Consider the following 26,513-nt stretch of genomic DNA (forward strand, 5'->3'; position numbering starts at 1 on the left):
GCGAAGAAATATAACAAACCGCACCGTCACAAATAGAACGAAGCGATGAATGATGGGAAAACGACCGGGTTTTTCAGTTTACAAATTTTCAGAAACATTTGGGGTCAAAATATCAACTGTTTTCAACACGTCTTTCATAAAACTGTTTATCAGGCGCGTGCAGAATCTTAGCTAACGACCGAAAGTTGCTAAATTTATTGTACCACACTTGCTGGCATGTTTTCTTGAATAGGCCATGAAAACTATACTTTTTTCGTAAAGCAATCTTCAGTTCCGTGGAAAACCTGCTGGGAAACTTAGTAGGTTTAACAAGCTTCTTAGGTACGTATTTGTCAATAGCTTCCTTCATAACCGACGTCAATTCTCTGGCCGTAAAATTAGCATCATTTGAACATATAGCTCAGACCAATCGTATGATTCTATATACTTGAACAGGCTCAAGTCTTCTCCGTTTTGATAGCAGTAGATGAATTTTGCAAGTTCTCAAGATAAGCAAGGCAAATAGAATTTGAACTGGAAGGGCGGGTGATGGACATCAGCCTCTACTAAAGGTTGTGACGAAGCCGTCAAGGTGCTAATGAACAGCTCGATAAAAGCAAGTCAAGTCTATTGCCTGCAGCATTCGTGAGATCATTGTGCTGGGAAAGCCCATGAAAATCGACAGTGACAGTCGGAGAAGCTAAGTAACGTTGGTTTCTGTAAGGTAATCACAACGATTAAAAGTGCCAATAGTCCATTCTACGCCCGGAAGGTTAAAGTCGCCATATATTTGCACTTCGAATTTGCTAAAATCAGTTCCCTTTGTCAAAGCGTCAAAGTGTGAAATAAAAGGTGCGCACTGCGATTCAGGCGGGAAATTTTAGTTTTCTATAGGATAATTAGAACGGTTGCGTAGTAAAATCTCAAGCCATATGCACTCCTCAAATGTCTCAAGGTAACTTCTGCGGATCGCCTTTAACTTGCTCGAAGCTTCAATTAACACCTCTCCGCCGAATCTTTGACCAGTGGCGCCATAGTTGCGGTCCCGGCGAAATACAGTGTAATGTGACAAAAAAAAAAAAATTTAATCAAGAATTTCTTGACATAAACAAGTCTCAATAAGACAAAAAATGTCAAAAGAGGAAACCGCAAGGTTAGACGAAAATTCGTTTGCCTTCGTTCTTAACCCCCGAACATTTTGGTACTATAACATGCCGATGCCTCATTCTTCATGACTGGGGCAGTAGTTTCTAAAAAGGAAGATGATGAAAAGTATAAGTCCTTGACTTCTACATTCTGAACAATACACAAAACTGATTTATACCCCACCCAAATTGAAAACCATGGACTAGCCGTAGTATGGGGTTGTAAATAATTTTGAGATAACATTTTAAGCGTAAATATTTTGTTGGATACAAACCAAAACCTCTGCTTCCGATATTGACATCGCAGAGTTTCGTACAGCACATGATACTTAGCACAAAAAGGTGGTCACGCGAGATCAAGCATATCCCAGAGAAATTCCTTGCAGCTTCAGGTATATTATAAATAAATCCACCAGAAAAATTGCAAGAAATCCGTTGCAAGTAAATCTGAGGCAACATCTGTGGCATAAACATTATGATGGCAACAAACTACAAACCTTTACTCCTGATATTAAAATCACAGCGTCCGCCAGATATCCCGCCAAGATTTCAGCGCATGAAACTCAGCATGGTAACGTAGTCATGAAATCAAACACATCCCAGGGAAATATATGGTAGCTTTATGTATTTATGTAATAATAACCAACAGAGACGATCCCATCTTGAAAATGAGAAGATATATTTCTATTTTGCTTCCTTCGGTGTGATGTAGTAGCGCTGTTTGGGCGGGGAGGAAATAAAGAATGTTGTCATCATACGTTGTGCCTCTCGCACGTATCCCTAAGAGTTTATTGCACAACAGTGATCGTGCCTTCCATTGACGCAAACACTTCACCGCGTGCGCGTGCAGTTGGAGCGTTCTTCTCGGGCCCCATGTGGCGTTCCGGATACGTTACTCTGCTCGACCCGCTGGAGAAGGCATTCGGCAGCCGGGTGGCGGCGCTGCTGTTTCTCCCGGCTCTGGTGGGAGAGATCTTCTGGTGCGGCGCCATCTTGAATGCCCTAGGTAGGCCCTTTTCCTCAATTGCGCTGCCTAAAACACGTCTTTTTATGTGTGTTCGAAATCTTACCCAAATTGATTAGAGTTACACAGGCGGGTCAAGTACGTGACAACACAGATTGAAAAGCGCTTTACGCGTTTAGGTTTTTAACGCTAAGGTACAAAACCCTTACCCCAGAGTAAGAGCGAGTAAATACTGCTACACGGACGACTAGTTTGTAAGCGTCCTATTCCGCCCGTTCACGAAAATTTGTTCCGAAGCGGCAACAATTTTCATCAGAGCAGGCAGTGCGTCATGCAGTTCGATGCCACCATTCACGTTGTTCGTCGTCGAGGTTTTGGCAAAAATCAAATGCGAGCACAAATTTGCCTGTGACCGCGGCGTCACAACTCGTGACAGCTGAAGTTTCCGCGAATTGTAAGGCGGGAGAGGTACCTTGAGCAGAACAAGCATGTGGCATATACACCTTGAGGTTTGTGTCAGCGTAACGATCACGGCACGACAATTAAGTGGCGTCCTCAGACGGAAATCGTGGAGAACAAATGCGAACGCCGTGGACACACAAGTTGCACAGATGCTTTTAATCACCATACCTCATCGGTGTGAAAAGTGTACTACCGGGGTCTTTTGAGTTCCTTGTAGATCTGCTATGCGAAAAAAGAACTGACAGTGAACTTCAAATTATGGCTTGCATTTCGTTACAATTTTACCGAGGACAGAGCGTCACAAAGACTCGGAAAAAAGAGGTCTCTTTTCTACAAACCCTCTTTTCTGGAAACTAGCTAGTTCGTACCAGAAAATAGACTCTTCATCCGGCGTGCGGCGCCCATCTAATTTTCGCCCAGTGTGGACTTGTCCTTAAAAAAAAAAGTTGAAGCAGAAGTAAGGCAACGAAAACTGACTTACTTTTTCAAAAATTAGACATACATTTTTTTTTTTTTTTTGATTAACGAATGTGTGGGATCACTTATCTTTTGTGACAAGCGGATGGTGGGGTGGTCAACCAACGCACCCTCTATTTTTGTGTTCTTTGTCGCTACAAGCTCTTTCCCTAGTTCTGAGGTGCCTTCAAGGATCCTTGAGCAATACAAGCTGATGGCGAGTGTTATGTTGATGTAGCTAGAAGGCGAACCCTTCTTTTAGAATGTCTGGCTGGACATAAATTGCCCGGTGTAGAGGTGGATACACCTTAAGCCAGCCTATCTGCGATGGTCTTATCGATGTAGGCTCAATTGAGGCGGTCTATGGAGATGACTTTCTGCTTGATTTTGATGTCCGGATAGACCGCTTTTGGCTTTTGTGAACCATCTTGAATGGGCCATCACAGGAATGTTGATGGGGTCTTTCGAAAAGCATCCTTACGCACAAAGGCGCGAGGAAAGTGTACGAGGTCGTAACTGGGAAAAGCGAGGGGTTCGCATTGCGCCGTCGTAATACATAGTTTAATGGTTATCGCTGCTGCACGAAGCCGGTGAGAGTAGTTAGGGGGTAAGGCAATAATGCCTGTAAGGAAGGACCAAACAAATTGAAAGACGTTTACTAATCTTTGTAATGCGAAATTAGACCGCAGCTCTTGACTTATTTTTATTTCGGGATATACAGTGTTAAAGAATTTCAGAAAAACACATTTGTGTACAAATATTGACCTCGTACACCTGCGTATATAATATGCATTATATATACAGGGTGTTTCAGAAAACTCAGGCCAAATCGCTCCTGCGAAAACTACTCATCGCAACAAAAAAGGCTTGCTGCGTTTTGGTCCTGGCCAGGGGCCCATATAGGAAAATTATTAAAGTCCGAAATAATTAAGTTTTTAATTATTTTTGCGTAATTAACTTTTTTAACATTGTGTTTAAGGGCATGGTTTTAATTAGAAAATTGCTCAGGATCGCCGAAAAACGCTAAATCAACAAATTGCAGCGCGATAGAAGGCACGCGAAGCATTTTACGTCTTTCTGAAAAACCGCACGAATTCGACGGGTTTTTAAGTTTCGGTTTGCTATCGGAGCGCATCTGGGCCCCGGCGGCACCGTGCCTTGTGGGGAAATAGTGCAACCAGCCTCTGCTGCGTCGCGCGATGACAGCGCAGCAGTGGTTGGTTGCACGATTTGGCCTGACGAAGCCGTGAGGCTCGGCTTCGTCAGGAGAGCATGCACCTCTTGACGAAGCCGAACCTCTCGGCGAAACTGTCGTAATACATACAATAAACTCCTAGCATAGAAACTCCGCAAGTACAAATCTCTGACCTATTACATTTTCCCGGTCTGTTGTTCTGAAACTACTCTGCCTCACCTATACATATATATATATATATATTGGATTGAATTGGTGTACAGGTCTGCGACGTCCCACAATGCAATGCGAGCGGTAACTCAGACTGCTGCGGCGACGCTGCCACCGCGTGACCAGGGAACGAGCGCCTTAGGAGCTGAGCTCTGAAGATCCTCAAATAAACACAGGGTTGTCCCAGAAACGAGGTTTGCGACACTGCAGCAAAAGACCTCATTAATCACTGTGCGAAGTCCGAGCATAATTGTTCAGCTGTCGATGAAATCTTTTCACTATGTCATCAGCTGCTTGGAGCTAAGGGGTGGTGTTGATATGATGGCGACGTAAGAGATGGAAAAAGTTGTTCATGAAAGAATATTGAAATTTCCTTAATTGGTCAACTTTGACTCTTAATGGTACACAATAACGGCTAAACCATGTAGTTAGGAAGGCTTGGCCAACATATTCTGCAGAGATGTCTGGGATAGCCATAAATTCGGGCCATTGTGAAACACCGTCCATGCACGTGCTGAGGCCCTGCCAACCTCCATATGGAGGAAGGGGTCCGACTAAATCTAGATAAACGTGATCAAAGAGAACGTCATGTGGTGTGAAGGCAGCCAAAGGGTGCAATTGTATCACGATCAATCTTTGAACGTTATTAGATATGTCGCATGATTCCATTCAACGTCAACATTTGCATTTATGCTCGGCCACACGTAGCGTGTTGAGACCAGTCGAGTGGTAGCTCGGATGCCTATATGAAGAGGCAGTGTACCATATTAAAGGCTATCGAACGAAATTCAGACGGTATGTAATGTCGAGGCGCTGGACCAGAGACAGCAAAAATGAGGGGCTGTGAGAAGCATGGTAAACATCATTCAACGAGGAGCCTCGAATGCGCCTAAGTGCTGTATCGTTCTGCTGTGCAAGTGGAAGAGATTTGGAGTAAATGGAAGGGCGCTAGGGCGGAATGGTGTTGACCGCAATCAGGAATAGTGCGTCAGCCACTGTATTTTCTTGTCCTTCGATGAAACGGATATTGTGTGGGATTTTCGGGATGTACGTAACTTACCGGATGTAGACCACATATGACTGCTTTTAGGGAACAATTTGCTTTGTGTGGCTTTTTTTGTTTTTAGCACGAATACCTCACAAGGAAATTCACATATCTTTTCTAGACGAGTCTGCTATGACGAGATTTCTAAAACAAGTTTGTGTAACCTTTCACCGCGCCTGCTAGGTTTAAGTATCAGATTGATCAGTGTGGATTTGCCCTTCATTTTTCGAGCAGTCTCCGCTCGGTAATCTAGCATTTTTTTTCTATAACAGGTCAACACCATACGTTTATTCTAATAGCATCAACCACTGGAGGAGCAACGAACCGCGTTCTTAGCATTAAAAACAAAGCCCTCCTGACCTGCGAATCTCGGGGCTTCTATTTGACGAATTAAAATAGCATCGAAGACTGCTTCAAATACACGTTAAAAAATGCTCTGCCACATTATGAGGGTGCGCGCTGGCGAGGTGTGCTTCCTTCCGCGAATGCAGTTTTATAAGGTTAGCTTTCAAGTGTATAGTTTTTCATCTAAAATACAAATAGATTCTCTCCCGCAATATAGGCATAAAGAATCAATCAATGGTAAAGCAATTCACATCTTCTACACCAACATTGTTATAAAATGAATGTTTTCTTTTGGGTCTGTAAAAGTAATAATATTATCACAGTCTACTTGAAACGAACAAATATTTGAACTTTATCAAGGGTGCTTAGAGACATCAGTAAATAATATGAAAAAATTAGAGTGAACTTTATTCAAACAATGCCTCAGTAGTTGAGTAGCATAATTTATATATCATTTTCATTATATTGAGTGAGTATGGTGTGAACATAATCCAGCTTATCAGCGGGCGCAATGGTAGCTACAACGGTATACTCAGAAATTATAGTTTCTCTAATGCCCAGGTCTTTCACACACAATTCTTCTTATATCTCTAACCCCAATATCACAAGTTAGCGGTCATGTTGAATTCTACTAGTTGTCTCTTACATCGAAAAAAAAAATTATCAAATCTTGAATCGGAGCTGATTTCCACTCCGTAATCATGCACCCGAGCAATGTTATCTGATTCAGTGGCGGAATCCCATGTCTAGTCTCCAGTATGCGTGCTATGGACTCCTGCGCGTGTTTTGGCGAAAAAAAGAATTACCGAAGACGTCGTGGATTCGGGAGAATCCATCGCGCTAAAATGTTAAGAGTTGTATATTAAGGAAGACAGAGGAGTAAGCCTGCATAAATGCTGATAAAAAATGTCGGTGCAAGATAGGGTGCGGCCGTTCACTGACACACCTGAAGTCAGAGCAACTTCTCAAGTTGCTCTGACTTGAGTTGCTCTGACACACCTGAAGTCAGAGCAACTTCTAGCCACATTCGATAGCCCCCACGTGGAGTTTAGAGTCACGAAAAAGTGTACGATTGGTGTGTGAGCAATCGATTCGAGGGCTGTCGAACGGGCGCCGCCCCTTTGGTTGCCTACTGCAGCACGAGCACAATTGGCCTTACTTAAAAATATGGAATGCGACGTCCTCTGTTTTGGCTCTACAGTATCAGGAAGCTCGGGCTAAATCGCTTTGCTTTGACATGAACTGATTTAATATATCTGGAGAATATTAGCTCGCCTTCTGGGCGATCAAATGACGCTTCAAAATGACTGGCAATTATATTTTTAAGCGTCGAGAAGGCCAAATATTTGCTAATCTAAAGTGCTTTTCCAAATTTAGTTGCGTCAGTTAAGACGATGAAGACCATAATGACCACTGTGGTGCGGTTATTTATGTCAGGCCCATGCACACACTTTCATTTGAATTTGTATGCGGACGGAACGGCGTCCTTTTGACAGGGAGTGATTTCTTCCGGTTTGGCGATCACCGTCGTGCAGCACACACCAGGCCGACTCAACAGCCTACAATCCTAGGCAAAATGTTAAGGCGACAGCGCTCACGGAGCGTTGCGGCAGATCAATCGGAAGCCGAGAAAAGAAAGGGACGCTCGCGTGCTCGACCGCGCCAAATGGTGACGCGTTTCCGGTTGTTGCTCTTGATTGTTGGAAAGCGGCGAGGACAAGGTAGCAAATGTCTTCAAGGCTGCCATGGTTCAAGTTGAACTACGTTGCAAAAACTAGTGGCATTTTCCCAAGGTCTGTCATGTCGAGAAAAAGGGTAGAGCGTCAAACCCATTGTTTCGTACAATACACCCCAAAATTTCAGTTGGTCGTAGAGCGAACTAACGTCAAACCGACGGTGCCAAAGTTTCATGAGTGGCTTGATAGCCGAGTGGAACAACCTATTGAAATAGCTAATGAACTTGTTACTGACTACAAAAAAAAAAATCGGTGTTACCTTGGCCTCTTGAAAAACTGCAGTGTTTTTTGTTTGTTTGTTTTTGTAGGCTTTCATACGTATTTTAGCGGTTTAATAAGTTATATTTTCAGAGTTATCAAGCCCTTCGCCAAACGTTACGGCCGTCAGTTTGATGTCAGTGCGCTGTACGGCGAACTGAAATTTCGGCGTGTATTATAGCCAGCCTGTACCAGCCAGACGGCGCCAACAGAGTGAGAACCCACGCTTATACCCTGTCTCGTTATAACTTGGCAAACGGTTAACGATGAACCCCACATTGCGTGGCGACGGCTTCGATATGCTTTGTGTATACGAGCGAAAAGCACACATATTATATCATGCTTGCGCAAAAAGCCTGACGCTTCATCGCAGTAAAAGCGCACTCCGGTAATACGTGGTCACGTTCCGATTGTCCAGCCGTGGCCGTAGCTTCCGCCGTACTGGCAAGTTATGCGATCACGGCTTCCTGGCCTACCATAATTTCTTGCTCAGACACTAAGTTAAGTGGCGCCACCAGAGTAATAGCTCACATTTGAACAATGCAGTCGCCACTCCCAGGCACACCCAATGTTTCTGTCTTCAGTCGCTAGATAGCACCAAACCAAACAGCATGGCAGGTTGCCTATGTTGGATACAAAGTGTAACACTACAACTTTTTTCTGAGAGTGGATTCGCTTACTTCCTTTGAGTAGCAAGAGACGATAGCGCGTTCTTATTGGTTCTTGAATACGGAAGACCGAGTTTAAACGCAATTATACGAACAAGTTTTGCGCAGACGCCCTCCGCCTTCCGCAACTGAATGCATCGCGTTGAAACGCAAATATTTGTACAGACAGCGTTCACGCTCTTACATAAGTCATCTGATACTTCGCAGGCGCCACGGTGAGCGTTATCACGGGTCTCGGGCACGTGACCTGCGTGCTCGTCGCCGCCTCGGTGGTGATGCTGTACACCTGCGTCGGGGGACTGTATTCAATTACGTACACCGACGTCCTGCAGCTCGTGCTCATGTTCGTCGGTCTGGTGAGAGATCCCGCATTACCCGACTGCGCAGGGAAGCGTCAACGTTGGCGGCGGAAATCTACAAACCTCTCCAGATCTTCACGCACAGGCTAAAAATGCTGAGCGACTGGGCTGTGCGAGCATGCGCGCGTGTTAGAATAACCCAGAGGGGAGATATCCGGAGAGCAAGTTCGTCTGCTTCGTTTACAGGGGATTTGGCAACGTGAGAGAGACGCCGAACTGTGGTTCGGATCGAAAGATAGTTGAGAGACCTCAAAACAGACTGCTTTGTGGTCTACCTTTTGTCTTTCCGTTCAAGGCCAGTCAGAGCTCGGCGTTTTAACATAACCACAACTCCTGCAAAAGATTAAGACAAAATGGCGCTCCTCGTACTCCGCTGCATGTTAATAACAGAAGTGAAACGTCACGGCGCTCAACTTTTTTTTTTTTTTTGCGTTCGCTCTCTCCGACTAAACCAATGACGCACATTGAACCTGTCGCGATTCTGCGCTTCTTTTAATATTTTGGTTGCGTGACTGGTATAGCTTGTGGTAGCTATATCGCTAACAGAACCGCCACCATAATGCACCTTTAGAGCTGCTTCATCGACTTCATCAGATCGTCGCGTTCATGCACTTAACGCGTCTCACAGCCCAGCAGACAAAAAAGACTGCGTGCAGAAGCCGATTGCTTGAACCGACCAGGTAATGAAATTAGTTTGGGCAGATTGAGGCCTATTATGTGGAGTTACACTTGTTAGTGAGCGCGTTGGTAATGATGTAGGTTTAGAAAGAGTTATATACGTAAAGACAGGGGACGGGACAACAAATATTTCAACTTTCAACAAACTAATGATTTATTGCCGGACGCTTCGACTTCGGAGCTCCACTCCAGGAGAGGGAAAGTTAAAAGGAGGGGGAAGGGAAAGGAGGGGTCAAGACAAGGCCCCGGGAGCCGAGACCGGGGACGGGACACCACAAGATGTGTTGTCCCGTCTCCTGTCTTTACGTATATAACTCTTTCTAAACCTACACATATATGGAGTTCCTTGAAAGCTAAGACGGCCCGCGACATCAGTCATTGAGCCTGATCTTAAAGCTTAAGCTCGAACGTCCTAGTGCCCATTTGCACTATGACGGAGCACTTGTGTCAAATCTTTCCGTATTATGATGTGTCCGAACTTGACCATTTTAGTTTCCAGCTGACCTAACTTGCAGCCGCCTGAGGCAGCCTCTTATTCAATGCTCTGGGGTTATACCCTGCGTCCTATTTTCCCCACTGACTATTGCGGCTTACGAAAACAAACTTTAGGTTGCAGCCGTGGGGAAAAAAAAAAAAAAAAGAAATTCGACTAGAGCCACAAATCGTTCCCCGTGTACCGATATTTCCAGGTTTCTATTCAATACTCTTAGAGTTTCGACTCCGGTGACATTTGGATGCTCAGAGCTTGACCGATGCCCTCTTTAGATGAGGGTAATAGCTGCCAAAACCTGCGTCCCATAGACGGTTGTATTCAGCAAGGATTTTGCTGCTGACGACCGTAGGCTTTCAGTGGGCCTCGGTTCCATTCGCCATGAGCAACGAGCACCTAAGGCCCCTGGGCAGCCTGCCGCCGGACCAGTGGCTCGGGACTGTTCTCCCGTGGCAGGTGCCTAGCTACGTCGACAACTTCCTCATGATAGTCTTCGGGGGAGTGCCCTGGCAGGTAAATATGTTTCATGGTTGTAAGAATAGTGGTTCGAACAGAAAAGCTCAGCGTCTTCCACAGCCTTAACACTGCGAAAAACTGCAGTACCTTGTGGGTTCATCGAGAAGTACAAATGTGTAAAAAAATACCGAGGAGACATAACCACTTCTGATGAGTTGTGAATTTTAAAGCATGAATGTCGTTATTTGGCTTGCTTAGTTCCACTACGGTGTACTGGCGTGGACGGTCGTGTTTCGCTACTGCCGAGGTAGCGTCCTCCGCCGATATACAGGGTGATTCAAGGAGAGGCGAGACTCTTTAAATCGACCGCGAAATTCGCTTTCTTAACCCATCGCGCTACGACTTTGTGCAGCGTTGCCCACAGATGGTGCAATTTTTTGTAAAATTTGCAAAGCGCGAACTTAGCTGAGGGAAAAGTAAAGAAAGAAAAAGGCTTAGCTCCTATGGAAACGCACCGAAACCACCGGTCTTCAAACAACACTGCGCCGTTTCGCACGGGAGACAAGAGATGGCGCAAAGAACGCCGCCAACGAACGAGCATACGGTGCCAAGAGCCAGCGTCTTTAGCAGACGATCTTTTCGACTCAAAAGCAGCGCGTGTTCCGCAGGCGGCGACAGTCGCATAAACAAAAACAGGCGCGGTAACAACAAGGAACTGCAGTTACTTGTCTGCTAAAGACGCCGGCTCTCGGCGTCGAATGCTCGTTCGTTGGCGGCAGTTGGCGTCGCGACCGCTTGCGACATCTTTTGTCTACCGTGCGAAACGGCGCCGTGTTGTTTGAAGACCGATGGCTTCGCTGCGTTTCCATAGGAGCTAAGCCTTTTTCTTTCTTTACTTTTTCCTCAGGTAAGTTCGCTCTTTCCAAATTTTACAAAAAAAAAAAAAAAATGCACCATCTGCGGGCAACGCTGCACAAAGTCGTAGCGCGATAGGTTAAGAAACCGAATTGTGCGGTCGATTTAAAGAGCCTGGCGTCTCCTTGAATCACCCTGTAGATGCCTCAGGCGTCGGTATGATCCTCGACACCGAGAGGAGGCGAAGCAGCCGCACCCCCCCCCCCCCCCCCCCCCCCCCCTTGCAACGCCTGACATTAGAGCGAGGGCCACGCGCACTCCACCCTCTCCTTTTTAGGGGCATCCGGGCCGCATCGCCGGGGAGAATGCTTTTTCAACCATGTGCAATGTACACCAGCTCGTTTGCGCCCTTACTTTTTGTTCAAGAATGCTTCTCTGTGGTCAATGGCTATCTCGGTGCTGTTTCGCTGGGAATCTTTTGCACGTTTTGTCGTGGTTACAGACGCCGCCGGCATCACTTCATGAAATGGCTAATGCTTTCGCATTAATAGTATGACAAATCAATTGTTTTCAATGTTTAAAACGTTCTAGCATCACAAACGTTTAGCGATCGCTGAGTTTCCAAACGCCAGACGCCTGCGTTCACGGCGCTCTTCATCACAGTTTAACGCGTACCACGTAAACACTTCATAGTTGACTCTAGACTGAAGTGATACTACAGATAATCAGATTGATCAACTTGGCGATCTTCCAGAGCCTTCCATACACCCGAACTCTCGAACACTTCTCCCTCAGTTTAGGCTGAAGGTCGAACTCCTCCTCGGCTACCTCATTCCTCCTCGCCTACCCCTGTGATCATACAATCTACCACTTAACCGAAACCAATCAGAGTCGAGCACCATGCTCCTTCTTTCCCACCCGTCAAAGAATCAGGGGGGAGCCATCGCGGTCACCCAGGTCTCTTCAATTAGACCAACTCGGCGCACACGAATACTTCTTTCCCCAAGTCCCGGACAGATTGTATGCAAACCAGGCCGGACATATGAAACGGGAAAGATCCATGCTCACTAGCAAATTTAGTGCATCTGCTTCTCTGGAATATACATGGGGGAGCCAATTGTTTAAGTCTACGGAGAGAGCACACGGAATCACTACTAGAATATTATTACCATAAACGTTATAAGGGCTGAAAAACCTATCACACATAGTGGAGTGTTCTTTTTTTTTTTGCAACGAGGGACGGCATGAGTGCTTGATTTTTGTTATCCCTGCAAATGACATATTTTCATACATACACAAATATAGATATATCCAGTTACTTTGTAATTAAATGATAATAATATTCTTTATTCGCGAAGCAGGGTGCACTGGGTGGCTCGCAAGGCTAGGCAGAAAGGAAGGGCCCCAACGCGTGAGCGCTTGTTGCTGCGGCTACTTTATTGGGTTCGTCGAAGAAATGTGTCCGACACCATTTTCTGCACTCTTGTATTGATATTGCATTAAATTCAAAGCTCAAAATTCCTAAAAAATATTGAGTGAACAAAGTTGATCTAAGCGAACTTTTTAGAACGAGTTCTTCAAGAAGGATAACACGTATGTGTCGTCTGTTTATTATAGCCAGGACTGTGAGTGCACGCTCGACTTCACCTGAAAGGTTTTCTGAGGGACTACATAATCGCCGTGTTTTTTAACGCAAATAACTACCTACTGACAAGGCCAGACGGGTTGCCTGGCTTTGGTGACCTAAGTAAAGGAAATCAATTTTATTTGAAAGGAAGGTTGTATGATGCAATTTCATGCACGAAGTTTATCACGCTGACGTCGTACCCAGTGCAAAGTACTATTATTACTTTTAAGAGGGCAACTTTTTGAGTAATTGTGACGCTGACGTCGTGCCCAGTGCTACGTACTATTATTGCTTTTAATAGGGTAACTTTTTTGAGTAATTTTGATCCTGGAGCTTCAACAAAACTTTCTAGGTAACCTCGAATTTAACGCCATGTTTTTCTTGTCATGGACAAGAGAGAAGCGCCGGTGCATTCAATTGATTTGCACATGAGTCCCGACCGAACGCAGCTGCAGCACTCGTCACTCATCCGCCCTCTGCGCTGGCCCTCGGCAACTGGCAATCTACAAAGAAAAATTTTGATTTGCAAAGGGAAATGCATGCACATGCACACGACAGTTGTAAGAAGAAAAGGTCAGATGAAAGAACAAAAGACGGAACGTGCACCACGACAGATCTAACCCGGAGATCAAAGTTTTGGGGCCCAACTTTCAACCAGCTATGCGTAGGCAGATATTTGTGAGCCGATATTTATTTCGTGCCTTTCTTTTCTCAATCTCGCGCGGGTCGCGGGACGAGACGCTTATTGAATGCGCCGCAATCTTCGAACACCTATGCGAGAGGTAGCACTGGACTGAACAGATAGCTAAATAGAGGCCTTACTATGACCATGTTTGATGAGCGAAAATGTGGAACATTTGAAGCCTAGTTATCAGCTATAAGAAGCGCCGCAATTCAATCAGCGGAAAAGGCCTGCATTGGAGACAAGCCCTGCTGTCGTCATTTAGCGTAGGGTACAGCGAAGGAGCGCTGAAACACAAGCCTGCTTTCTTTCTGCTTTTGTTAAAAAAAAAAAAAAAGTCAAAATGAGTTAAACCGAAATGCTGTCCTGCTCGATTCAATTATTTTTTTATTTATTTTTTTTTTTTTTTTCAGAACGTGTTTCAAAGGGTGCTCTCTGCGAAAACCGAGTTCAGGGCCAAGGCGCTTCCCTACGCCGGGTGTGTTGGCACCTTGGTACTGTGTCTGCCCGTGCTCCTTCTTGGACTCGTCGCAAGGGCTGCCAGTATGTATAAACATTTCGATCTCCAGGGAGCAGCAGGTGACCGATGACACGTTATCGGCCAGCAACGTCTTATGGAACGTGCCCAGGCGGTGTACGTGAATGGTGGTTCCTTATTAATAATATTAATAATAATAATAAATTGAATAATGAATTGCGAACACGCCTCGACATTGTCAGTAAAATGATTGCTATATTGTGTTCATTACTGAAAGGGACCATCTGCAAGAACTTGTGCTGTCAAGAACGTGGCAGGGATCTTTACCTCCGAAACCATATATGGCGCATAGAATGAAATATCTAAAAGCCTCGTGCCATGATAATGGATTAGAATGTTTCTCATTCTACACAAGCATACGAGCCGTAGTGGGACCAAAGTGTATTCGCATGCAACGGAACTCCCCTAGAAGCTTCTTGGTAGCGCGTAAGGCGTAATAATAAGGTTAAAAGCGTACGTTTTTTTTTTCTTTTGTTTCTCCACCACACAAGTTGATCACGTACTTACGGGGGTCGCACTGCTGTCGTAGTCGTGACAGCTGACGGTATAAGGCCGATATTCAAATGCAGCTCCCAGATCGGACACGAGCACTGCGTGAGCACTGGACTCGGGCTCATGAAAATGAAGGACTCGCAATGCTTGGATTTGGGCTAGTTAATTTCGTTCGACGAGCATTCGTGTAGTTTTTCGTGGCCAGTCGTTGAAATGCATGAGGAGGATAGCAGAATCTTAAAAATGCATATACCTCATGACGTCCCCTGTGCTTTGCCGACTTTGGGGCGTGGCTTCGATGAACATTGCCGACACACAATCGGGGCCAGACCACGGGGCCGCTTGCTCTGGCTGCGTGTTGAGGGAGTGAACGCTGCTTATTATGTATACAATAGCATTTCTTTCGTCCAGCTAATAATGCATGGCGAAGGAAAGAAAGGTCCACAAAAACGACAAGTAGACAACACAAATATCCCAGGTGCTTTTGGCCTTTTCTGGACGTCAATACATACATATACAACTTGAATCGAGTTTCGCCACTAAACTTAACGAAAAAAAACACCCACTAAATTTACGTTTAATTACTTGGTGGTATAACTGTTTATACTTAATGAGACTTCTGGAAAATATTATACTAGAAAATTATCCTTAAAAAAAACATTGCACTTTAAGATATTTGGTGCATGAAGCATCAGAAGCATCGTGCTGCAGATGGCATGCTTTAAAAAAAGGACAGGTCGCTCTTCAATTGTTTTTTAGAACAAGCATTCAAACGGCCGACTGTAGTGTAATGTCAACTACTCATACAGTTTGAACTGAAAACATTAAGCTCGAATTCCTAAAATAATTAGCAAACACACAAAGTAGCAATAAAACGAAGTTGAGAAGAAAAAAGCCTGAAAGACCTTCAAAAGATAAGCACAGATACTGCCACGCACTCTACATATACCACAGCCCGACAAAATTAGAAACACTGCTGAAAAAAAAAAAAAGAAACAAAAATATGCTTCCAACGTTTCACTGCTACCGTAATTTTAAAACGTGGGACACTTGATAATTGAAGCACTTGCTACCTAAAAAGTAGTTCTTTCATACATTAGTACGTCCGAGCGTTCGCGCGTACCGCGTAGAAGGGCATAGGAAAAGCGCGGGGTGTCAGCACCACACAAAAGGAAGGGCGTGGTGCTGAAATATTTTCGTCAAGTAAAATGGCAAGCTAGCGAGCATATCGGACACGAATGCCGCGTCAGCAACTGTCAGGGACTCTCCTTCTTACTGATTGAGCATGAGACGTAGCCAAACGCTGGCACACTTCTCGTGTTCAGACTGCGCCGCTAGCCGAACTCTTGTGAGTAGCGTAATAAGTTTATCGCTACAGCATTTTATCTAAGCGCAGTTGCTGGGTACACGGGGCACCTGGACACATGACGTGAACCCAGGCTACTCCTCCCGTAATGCAAATTCACGTGACACCGTGCCATCGCTAAATATGAGATACCAAGATATCGTGACATAGGACGTCAAGTCTAAACAATATTTCCTTGAATACTGCATTTTACGCATTGTAGGAGTCTGCAAATAATAGTCGCTGCCAATATTATTGTATGGTAAGAAGACAGCTACTGCTCTAAGGCTTGCAGGCGGCTCCTTGTCGTGCTCTCCGATACACCGTTTACCCTTAAGCTAAGGCTGCAATCAATGGTACAAGCACGGGAGCACGAGGTCACGGCTTTGAAGCGCTTTCTTTTGAGAACGAGCATTCGCGCTAAAATGCACGTCTCAAAGCCACGAGAGCGGGCTAGCTCGCGGTTGTAGCTTTGGCTGCAGTCTCAGAATAAGGGTGAATAGAAAATGGAAGCTTCAACCTTTTTAGTGCTTTGTTTCAACTTCGTTGAGTACATATATATACAGGGTGTTTCACGAAAAGTGGACAAATTTGATATCGCGAAAACAACGCATCGAAAAAAACAAAAAAAAATGGCTTGAGTCGTTTTGGTCCAGGGCCAGGGGCCTATTTAGGAAAATTATTAAAGCCTGGAATAATTGTATTTATTTGCCATTTCATTTTCGAATGGCAGGGACAAAAGGTGTATTGAAACACCTGACCCAGTTCCCGTACCCCATACAGGTTTCAGAGCGGCGCAACTCTTACAAGGAAGACACAGTATATATACAAACGAAACACAAGAACATAAAAAAAAGAAGAAATATGCACATTTTGAACTCAGTGAAATGTCTGGCAGCATTTCTACACAATAATCTATACATGCTCGAAAATATAATCTCCTATTCTTTTTTTAAATGTATTTGCAGATCTTGATATACTTGCTAATCGAAAATTTGTGGATGCATATTTAAACGTTGTGTTATTTGCTGCATCAATGTTTGTTCTCCATTGTTAGTACGTATTTGGCCTCTATCATATTGCACACGTCTTAATTTATATTGGGTGCCTCTTAAGGGAAATTGAGTAACTAAAGACTCCATATCGTTTTTAAAACAACTGAAGATTACTTTCGCAAAATTGGAAAATATTAAATGTTGGATAGTCAATAAGTTATACTTCTTAAAATAAATGTATGTGTGATCATTATAGCACAAGCATACAATGTACCGAATTGTAGTTTTTTAGTACAAAACGTTTTTTAAGTTTGCTTTTTGATGTTGTTCTCCAAACCAATGAAGAGTAATGTAGGTGATAGTGCTCAAGTGCACAGTATAGTTGGCGCTTCAGTGATGTTGGTAGTAAGAGTCTTAGTTTATGTAATATGCCGATTGATCGTGACAGTTTCAAACATAATTTAGATACATGAATCGTCCAGTGCAAATTCTCGGAAAACCATACACTGAGGACATTCGTGAATTCAACCTTCTCTAATTTATTTGAATTAAATTTTATATCGATGGCATAATTAAGTGGCTTGTTTTTTACCCTGAAAATGATATACTTAGTTATATCATTTGATACAACTAATCATTTGATACACTTTCAAGATGCCTGAGGTCATTGTGGGAAAAGAAATCATTGGAGTCGCCTGCAAATAATACCATGTCCTCAAAATACGAGACATGTAATATATTGTTAATATAGACAAGAAACAAAATTGGTCCTAGAATGGATCCTTGTGTGACACCATTTGCGATCTGTTGAATATCAGACTTAACGCCGTTATAGACGGTAAATTGGGAACGAGAATTCAAGTAACTGCATATTAATTCTAGCGCTTTGTGTCCTACGTCATAGGTACTCAGCTTTGTTAATAGTATTTTCTGCTGAATTGAATCGAAAGCTTTTGGAAAGTCAAGATATATTCCGATCGTATATTGCTTATTTTCTATATTGGTTATAATGTTTTCTTTAATGTTTAGAAGTACCATTTCCGTCGATTTATTTCTTTGAAATCTGAACTGCTGTTCTAGAATTTTTTGTGTTTTGTAAAAAAAAAAAACAAAAAAAAACTATTTAATCGGGTATTTATTAGTTGTCCTAATATTTTATAAAAAACGGGTAATACAGAAATTGGCGTGTAATTATTCAAAAGGTCTTGTGCACCACCCTTGTGTATAACGCAAACTCGCGCTACTTTCCTTCGGCTTGGGAAACGACCTTCTACTAATGACAGGTTGCATATAGGTTAAAGCGGAGTGGATATTAGTTTGGAAACATGCTTAATCGGTTCTGATTTGAGGGAGTCCTCCCCTGCAGCAGTACTGGTTTTAAGACCATTAGCGAGGTTAAGTAGTCCTTCCTCATCAGTTCGACGTAAGAAAACTGAACTGATCACGCTATGAGATATGCACGAAGTGGCACTCGCTTCATTGGTTGAGGGAGACGAAGGTGCACCTCATTTGAGAAAATGTTCATTAACCATATCTGAGAGCTGTTTTCCTCCACGGCTTGTGTCATTTATTTCAAGTTCAGGCGGAGTTTGATTACTAGGTTTTGAAATTAAATTTCTTACAGTGATTTAGATTTTCTTGGTGGCATCTAGAATACCCGTAAATTTATTAATATAATAATCACATAGAGCCTTCTTTAACTCCGAGTTCAATTTGTTTCGAATTTTTTTTGTAGTTGACCAGGATCCCTTTATTTTTCAACTTGATAAATTTATCGTACAAGGCATCTCGTTCTTTTATTCTTTTATAAAACGTAGAAGTCACCCATGGTTTTCTTGATTTCTTACATTTTCTCAGGGTTTTTAATAAGAAGGCTTGATTATACAAGGATATGATCTTGTTAAAAAAAAGTTTGTAGGATATGTCAGGATTGCTTTCATTACACACAATGTCCCAGTTCATACTTGGCTCCAAACTGTAAAATGTATTAAGACTTGTTCGTTTTACTGATGGGTGGGTGTGTTATAGTGGGAGCGGGCACAAATCTATTTTTAAATTTAAAAAAAAAGCAGAAAGTTGGCAGGTGGTCATTTAAGTTTCATGTTAACACACCCCCCTCTAATTTCATTAGGATACAATTTTTTAAACATAAATCTATTGCAGTAGCAGTATCTATAGTAACTCTCGTAGGTATATCAACAACATTTAAAAACCCGTAACATTCTGCAATCTCCATTGGTTGTGTAGATGATTCGTTAGAGGAGTTAATATCAATATTGAAATCAACGGTTAAAGTCAGCTTTATACAGGAAGACGAAGCATAATCTAGTAAATTTTTCACAAATTAAAAAACAAAAAAACATTTGCCATGCAACCTGATGGCGGACGATATATTACAGTTATAATCATCTGCCCGCATTTAACAGCTAGAGACTCATAGTCGCAGCAGATTAAGGAATATTCAGTGACGACATCGTGCTTAAGGCCGTGTCGAGTATACAAAGAAACCCCTCCTCCCTTCTATCTTCTCGGTAAACACTTTCCACTTTGTATCCCTCAAGTGGAACAACATCATCTTCGCCGGTAAAACAAGTTTCAGTGAACGCTAAAATATCAAAGTAAATGTTAAGGTTGTGTAAAAAGGTGTCTAATTCATCTTGTTTCTTTCTCCTTGCTTCTCGCGTTTAAGTGGAAAGGGATAGTCGTCTTCCCTTGAAGGGAGCATTCCCCGCAATGTGATTAAAAGAGGCTGAGTCGTAGTAGGAACAAATTGTGTTGTTTTCGGTCATCCTGAAGAGTGCTATCTACTATACAAGGCTATATTTTCTCTAGTTTATCTTTTCTAGGTCGCTCTCACTTTTAGTTTTGATGGCCCGATCACCCGCCCTCCTACGAACGCACATATTTCCGTGCTTCTGCCTAGTGTACTGATAGCCATGTTCTTCTTCCTTTACCTTTGCCAGTCACATCAATTTTTTGTTTACCGCCGTTAGATTTTCAAAAAACCCGGATGCTGGGCTGACGTTCTCGCCAGTTAACATTTTTGTTGATCCATTTCTCTTGAGTTGCTCGCGAGTTAAATCGTACTAGCACCGCGGGTATCTGGCCAGCGCGCGCTGGAAGGCGGTGCAAGCCCTCGATGTCTTTTTCGGTAAGCTCTGGAACTTCAAGTTCAGTCGTGAGTGTGTTTACGGTTTGCAAAAGGTTTCCTTGGTCTTTTAGTGGTAGGCCATGTATCTCAAGATTCTGGCGCCGACTATACTGCTCCAAGTTGTTAATGCTTTGGACGAGTTGTTCGATCTCTGAACCTCCACTGTTCTTAATCTTTTCAAGTATTCTTTTTATTTCAGCTACATTTTTGTTCTGTTCCTTGATTTGCTTAAGGACTTCATCGTACTGGTCTTGTATGTGCTGAACCGATTCCTCAATACTAGAGACAGTTTCTTTCATGCTGAGTAGCATGTCAACTTTTGCCGTAATACCATCAAGACCTGCAGGTTTCCGGGTGATACCAGTTAAAAGCGACATGATGTAAATTTCTTGCGCTTTCGTGGCCCTCTCTAAATCATTAGCTTCCTTGTATTTTCTTGCCCGGCATGGGGGGTCGAACACTCCCAGCTCTCTGGCCTGTAGGCCTTTTCATCCACTTTCGCGCACCGCCCGAAATGGTAACCGTGGCCGCATTTCGAACATGCCGCGTATACACCAATCTCTGGAAAGGGTTTTCGACATGCCAGACAAAGGCTCTCGTCAGCCATGACAACTCACACAACAGTCTTTCAGCAGCGGCAGCAGTAGGCACAGTTTTTAGAGAAGTTGTGTTAAAATTTGCACCAACCTGAAACGATGAAATTGCCGGCTTAGCGTGTTCCAACAACTGCGTCAGTGATGATGACGATGCCGATGCCGTCATCAGTGACGTCACTAATGATGTCATCACTGACGATGACGATGACGTCATCAGTTACGTCAATGATGACGTCATCAGGGACGATGACGCTGACAATGCGGATGACGATGACGTCATCAGTGACGTAATCAGTGACGATGATGATGACGATAACGTCACTCATGACGTCACTGAGGACGTCATCAGTGACGTCACGCGTCCCATAATGTACCGCGCGGTTACGCCGACGGCGACGCCAACGCCGTCGACGACGCCGCTCAAGCCGCAAAAGGGGCGCCTTAGAGCTGGGCTCTAAAACACTAAATCAACAAAATGCAGAACGAGAGAAGGCACGCGCAGCATTTTACGGCTTTCTGAGAAACCCACACAAATTCGACGGGTTTTTAAGTTTCAGTTTGCAATCGGAGCACATCTCGGCACCGGCGGCACCGCGCCTGGTGGATAGTGCAACCAGCCTCTTTGCATTACGCGAGGACAGCGCGGCAGTGGTTGGCTGCACTATTTCTCCACTGGGCGCGCTGACGTCGGGGCCGAGATGCGCTCCGATTGCAAACCGAAACTTAAAAATCCTTCGGATTTGTACGGTTTTCAGCAAGCCGTAAAATGCTGGGCGTGCCTTGTGTCGTTCTGACATTTGTTGATTTAGTGTTTTTCGACGATGCCGAGCAATTTTCTAACTGAAACCATGGCCTTGAACACAATATTAAAAAAGTTAATTACGCAAAAATATTTAACAATCTAGTTATTCCGAACTTTAATAATGTTCCTAAATGGCCCGCCTGGCCCACGCCCAAAAGGACACAAGCCTTTTTTGTTGCGACGAGTGGTTTTCGCAATTTCGAATTTGTCCACCTTTCGTAAAACACCCTAAATTAAGTAAGGAAGAGACGGCCAACAGAAGCGTTTATTCTTAACATCATCGCGACAAGAGCATTCAATGACTGCTTTTAAGGCCTTCAGTGTAATCCTACCGTTTTATGTAGACAAATGACCACGACTGTAATCGAAACTGTTCTTTTCAGGATTTTACACACTTATTCATTCTACTATTGACTTCAAAACATGATTAGGAATGCTTGTAACTACAGAGAGTATTATTCCGATCACCAATTGGAAGCTTACGTCCAGGATGGCAAGATACCTCTTATACCAGCGCCGCTGGCGGCACCAGGTCCCCGCTTGAGGACGAGTCCCAGTGGTCCCTGCTCTTGCCCCTTACGCTGCAGCACCTGACTCCCAAGTCGGTGTCAGTCCTGGGGCAGGGGGCTGTGGCCGCGGCCGCTATGTCCTCGGCAGACGCCTGCATGCTCAGTTCTGGGGCCCTCTTCACCAAGAACGTTTATGTTCCGCTGCTTCGGCCAAAGGTTGGTGCCATCAAGTTTCAGACTCTTTAACACATCTTTAGTTTGTATTAGGTTTTTTATACGAAACTTTTTTCAAAAAAAAATGGGAAAGGGACTGATTTTATTAATTATATTGATCCAAGGTATAAAAGTTGGCTTATAGAAAATTTGTTCCCGCGACTTTTTTGGAGGCTTGTAGAGACCTTTGCAGGTATATTGCATTTTAGGGTAAACTGAAGAAAATAAAGATGACTCGCGGGGTTCGCAAGGTGCAGGAGGGCACGCGCGACAGTTAAAGCCTGGAAACCGTTGCTGTCGGTGGTTGTCTTTGTATATGAATTGTATATGAATTGTTCGAGCTAGGCGAAGAACACGAGAAGTGCAATGGTGTCCTGGTGAACGTTGAGTGGCGGATCTGAAGGTGGCTCCAATGAGCCTGTATAATTTTCGTGGCAGCGGTAGGATCACTTATGAAGTTTGATGACGATTTCACTGCACGTTTTGTTCCCTGTCCGACAACATCTCGCAGCGAGGAGCTGACAATGGCTGCAGTTTGATAATCTAGACCCATGTTACAGATAAAAAGCACAGGACGCGGGACGGCCAAACCAACACGTTTTTCGTGCAAGGCTCGTTAAATTATGAGGCGCTGGAGAAAAGTAGCCTTCTGCTTTAAGTCCTTATTTCGAACTCTTTCTGTTCGCGTTCCGCCCATTCAAAAGCATGTGGGAAGGGCCTCAACACGCACCTGGTATCGCTGCGCCGCAGCATTCTTCCGCAAAATTAAGTCCGTCTGCTTTCAATGCCATCATCATGGCATCGAACGCCGATTGAATGGAACCTCGCACAGTACCGCCGCGTGAAGCCAGCAACAGCTGACACCATTTTACGAACGCCGTCTGCTAGCTAAAGCCGAACGCGGTGTGTCAGATCTGCCGGAGCGCCGCTGGCAAAGACAACGAAGCTGACACATGCCGACGGCGATTGAGCAAGCGAGAGCACAGCGGGACGACTGCAACTGGGGCATTTATTGGGATCAAAGGCGCGAAATAAGCAAGATAAATATTTATTTTAATTTTATCGAGCGATATCCTCGTTGGGTACCGCATGCCTTTACTGGGTCTTTCCTGTGAACTTTTAACAGAGACACGGGGTGCCGCATTCAGAAAGCAGCTTCGTTTAGAAAATATGGGGGATCTACAAAGGGCCGTTTAGACCGCTACCTGAACCTAACTAACGAAACGAGAACTCGACAAGTAATTGGCGCATAAGTCGTCTTTATTCACAAAGGCGGTCGACGGGCTTATCGCGAGGATCACTCGGAGCCACCGGGGCCGTCACAATCCTCGTTCTCCGCACTGTAGGGAAGGTCACTGTATGCGTGGGTGCTGTAGATTTAAACGCCCGTGGCGACGAGTGACTGGAATCAATCAATGTTTTCGCGCGCCTTTTCTCTTCTCCAAAACAAAAACTTTGCTAGATGACCAGTGCAATGGTGGCTCTAGCGCCGTCCAGATTGAAGAGAGTATTCGGCGTGGGCTCAGGTGCCCTGCACCGTTTTGGTGCGCGCACCAGTGTTGAGGTCGACAAAGTGCAGCGTGTGTTTGACGGTGAGGCGCGTGACGCGAGCGTCATCTGCAAGCTTGCGATAGCCAGCCCAACAGTCAGTGATTATTCTTGTTCCAGGGTGGACGTCCTCTCGGCTATTAGCCCTTTCAGTGTTTTAGCGTCACGGGTCTACACGGGTAAAAGAGGGCAGCACCCGCTGCCACGCTCCACACCACCGATAACCCACTGGCCAGGCCTTAAATACCCACGATGGTACTTTCGCCGCCAGCACATACTCTCGTCTTGTTCTACAGTCACGCCTTCGCCGCCAATCATATCTGAATGCGTAAAGACGGAATTTACCACAACCTCCCAACAAAGGCTCGTCCAATCAGTTATTGTCTTTCTTGGCACATCAATCTCCTTCTGAATGACGGTGCACGGTAGGTTCTGGCACCAGAGGCAGATGATTTGCATAAGTTGGGGAAGCGTCAGGTGCGATCCCTGGATGGAGGAATCGTTCCGTACAGAGACCTCGCCCCAGCACTGAACCTTGATGACTGGCTCAGTCCTCAGAGCAAATCCTTATTCCAAGGTTACAGATCCGTTTTGCCAATTTTCCTTACCTAAATTAGTCCATCGACTAGAGGCTGTTCTTCTCGAAGACCTGCTGCGGATGTGGGTACGGCCCTCACGAAAATAACACTCTCTCTCTCGGAGTTTCAAGGGCCGACGCGGACGCACCAGAGAGCGCAAGAGCCGCACTCCTCTACGGAGCCACCATCCCTATCTCGGGACGAAGCCATTCCAGGTACTTGATCTCCTTTCATTTACAGAGCAAAAAAAGCCTCTTTTTGGGGTTCGCATCATCGTCTCCGAGCTGGTTTGCGTTTAGCAGTGGGCCCCGAAAAACCAATCTCCGTGTCCGGGTTCGAGATTATTAACCCGTGTATTAACTCCACCGTGTTTTGTAGTGACCTTTCGGTCACTACAAAACACGGTGGAGAAGTCATCACAATAAAAATATCTAAAGAAACAAAACAAATAGCCTAATATTCGTCGTCGTCATCCTGATTCCTCGCCGAGTGCGGAGTATAACGGTCTCACAATAAGGTATATATTGCGCATTTGTTCTTTTTTTATTTTCTATCACGTCGAATTCTGACGCCAAGACTCACTCCTCCTCCTCCTCCTCCTCCTCCTCCTTCGTTCCAACGCATTGTTTGTTATTAAATTAAAAAAATCATCTTCAAATGAGGGACGTCGGATACTCTAGGGTAAAGAAACGAAAATACGACAAACAAAGAACACTGTGAGCAGCACGGCCTTTCCTCCCATCATCAAAGAACAGGCCGTCGGAGAATCGAACGGCTCCCTTCTGATTTTTTTTAATTTTTTTTTTCCATTTTTATTCACATTGTAACTTTGTTGGGTTCGACTGCCCCTTTTTCTATGACGCTGCCGTCGCGACCGCTGGGTCATACGTCTGGCGTTTGTTCTGTCACGCGATGGTGTGGTCCGACCGATCCACCAATGAGGTTATTGGAATAGAGTCATGAGGTATAATATGGCGGATAAAATAAAATAATAAATGTAAAGGCGCGCAGCTCTGGTCGTTCAGCCCCCTCGGCGCTTTATTCTTCCAGAGGCGAGCATCGCAGTGCCATGGCGTTTAACCTGTGAATATTCATAACGCCATGAAAGACCTTCTAGAAGAAATGAATTTTCTTCAGGGCATGGGCATGCCCCTGGGTTCTCGTGCGTGTCCAGAGTGCCAAGCTGCGATGACGCTGCAAGTCCGCGCTAGACATGCGGATGGCTACTCGTGGAGCTGTGGTGTGTGGGTGACTCGTGTGGTGCCCAAGAGGAACCCAGTCAAGGTTCAGTGCCGTGCAAGGTCTGGGCACGGAGCGGTATCTTTTTCAAGTGATCGCACCTGACGCTTCCCAAACTCATGGAAATCATCTAGCTCTGGTGCCAGCATCTATCGTGCAGCGTCATTCTGCAAGAGACTGGTATCTCAGTGAGACAGCCACTGATTGGACGAGCCTTTGTCGGGAGGATCTTAAAAATGCCGTCTTTACGCATTCAGAGGTGATTGGCGCCGAAGGCGTGACTGTAGAACTAGACGATAGTATGTTCCGGCAGCGAAAGTACTATCGTGGGTATTTAAGGCCTGGCCAGTGGGTTTTGGGCGGTGTGGAGCGTGGCAGTGGGTGCTGCTTTCTTGTACCCGTGAAGACCCGTGACGCTAAAACACTGCAAGGGCTAATAGCCGAGTGGGTCCGCCCTCGAACAAGAATAATCACTGATTGTTGGGCTGGCTATCGCAAGCTTGCAGATGAAGCTCGCTTCACGCACCTCACCGTTAACCACAAGCTGCACTTTGTCGACCCGAACACTGGCGCGCACACCAATACGTGGAGGGCACCTGGGCTTACGCCAAAAACTTTTTCCATCTGGACGGCGCGAGAGCCACCATTTCACTGGCCACCTTGCAAATTCCATGCCTTGGGGGAGAGAAAAGGCACACGGACACATTGATAGCTTCCAGTCGTCCGTCGCCGCGGCCGCCAAAATCAACAGCACCGAAGCCAGACAGGAACCCTCCCTACAATGTGAACGACAAGGATTCTGACGTCCCCGGTGACTTCGATTGATCCGCTGCGCTGAGCCCGTCGCCCGGCTTCTTGCATAAAGACGACTTATGCGACAACCGCTTGTCAAGTGCC

The 26,513-nt window shown here is 44.9% G+C and overlaps 1 protein-coding gene across 1 annotated transcript in view; it reads left to right on the forward strand.

Annotated features, from left to right (window-relative positions):
• LOC120844228 (high-affinity choline transporter 1) overlaps positions 1-26,513 on the forward strand; it is a 47,728-nt gene that overhangs the window by 5,016 nt on the left and 16,199 nt on the right. The window contains exons 3-7 of the mRNA XM_040215881.3: positions 1,975-2,130; positions 8,671-8,819; positions 10,351-10,503; positions 14,024-14,153; positions 22,019-22,254. Coding sequence (XP_040071815.1) covers positions 1,975-2,130; positions 8,671-8,819; positions 10,351-10,503; positions 14,024-14,153; positions 22,019-22,254 — 824 coding nt within the window. The remainder of the gene's footprint in view (positions 1-1,974; positions 2,131-8,670; positions 8,820-10,350; positions 10,504-14,023; positions 14,154-22,018; positions 22,255-26,513) is intronic.

This window comes from Ixodes scapularis, unplaced genomic scaffold (genome assembly GCF_016920785.2).
Source record: "Ixodes scapularis isolate PalLabHiFi unplaced genomic scaffold, ASM1692078v2 PGA_scaffold7__128_contigs__length_106722199, whole genome shotgun sequence".
NCBI lineage: Eukaryota > Metazoa > Arthropoda > Arachnida > Ixodida > Ixodidae > Ixodes > Ixodes scapularis.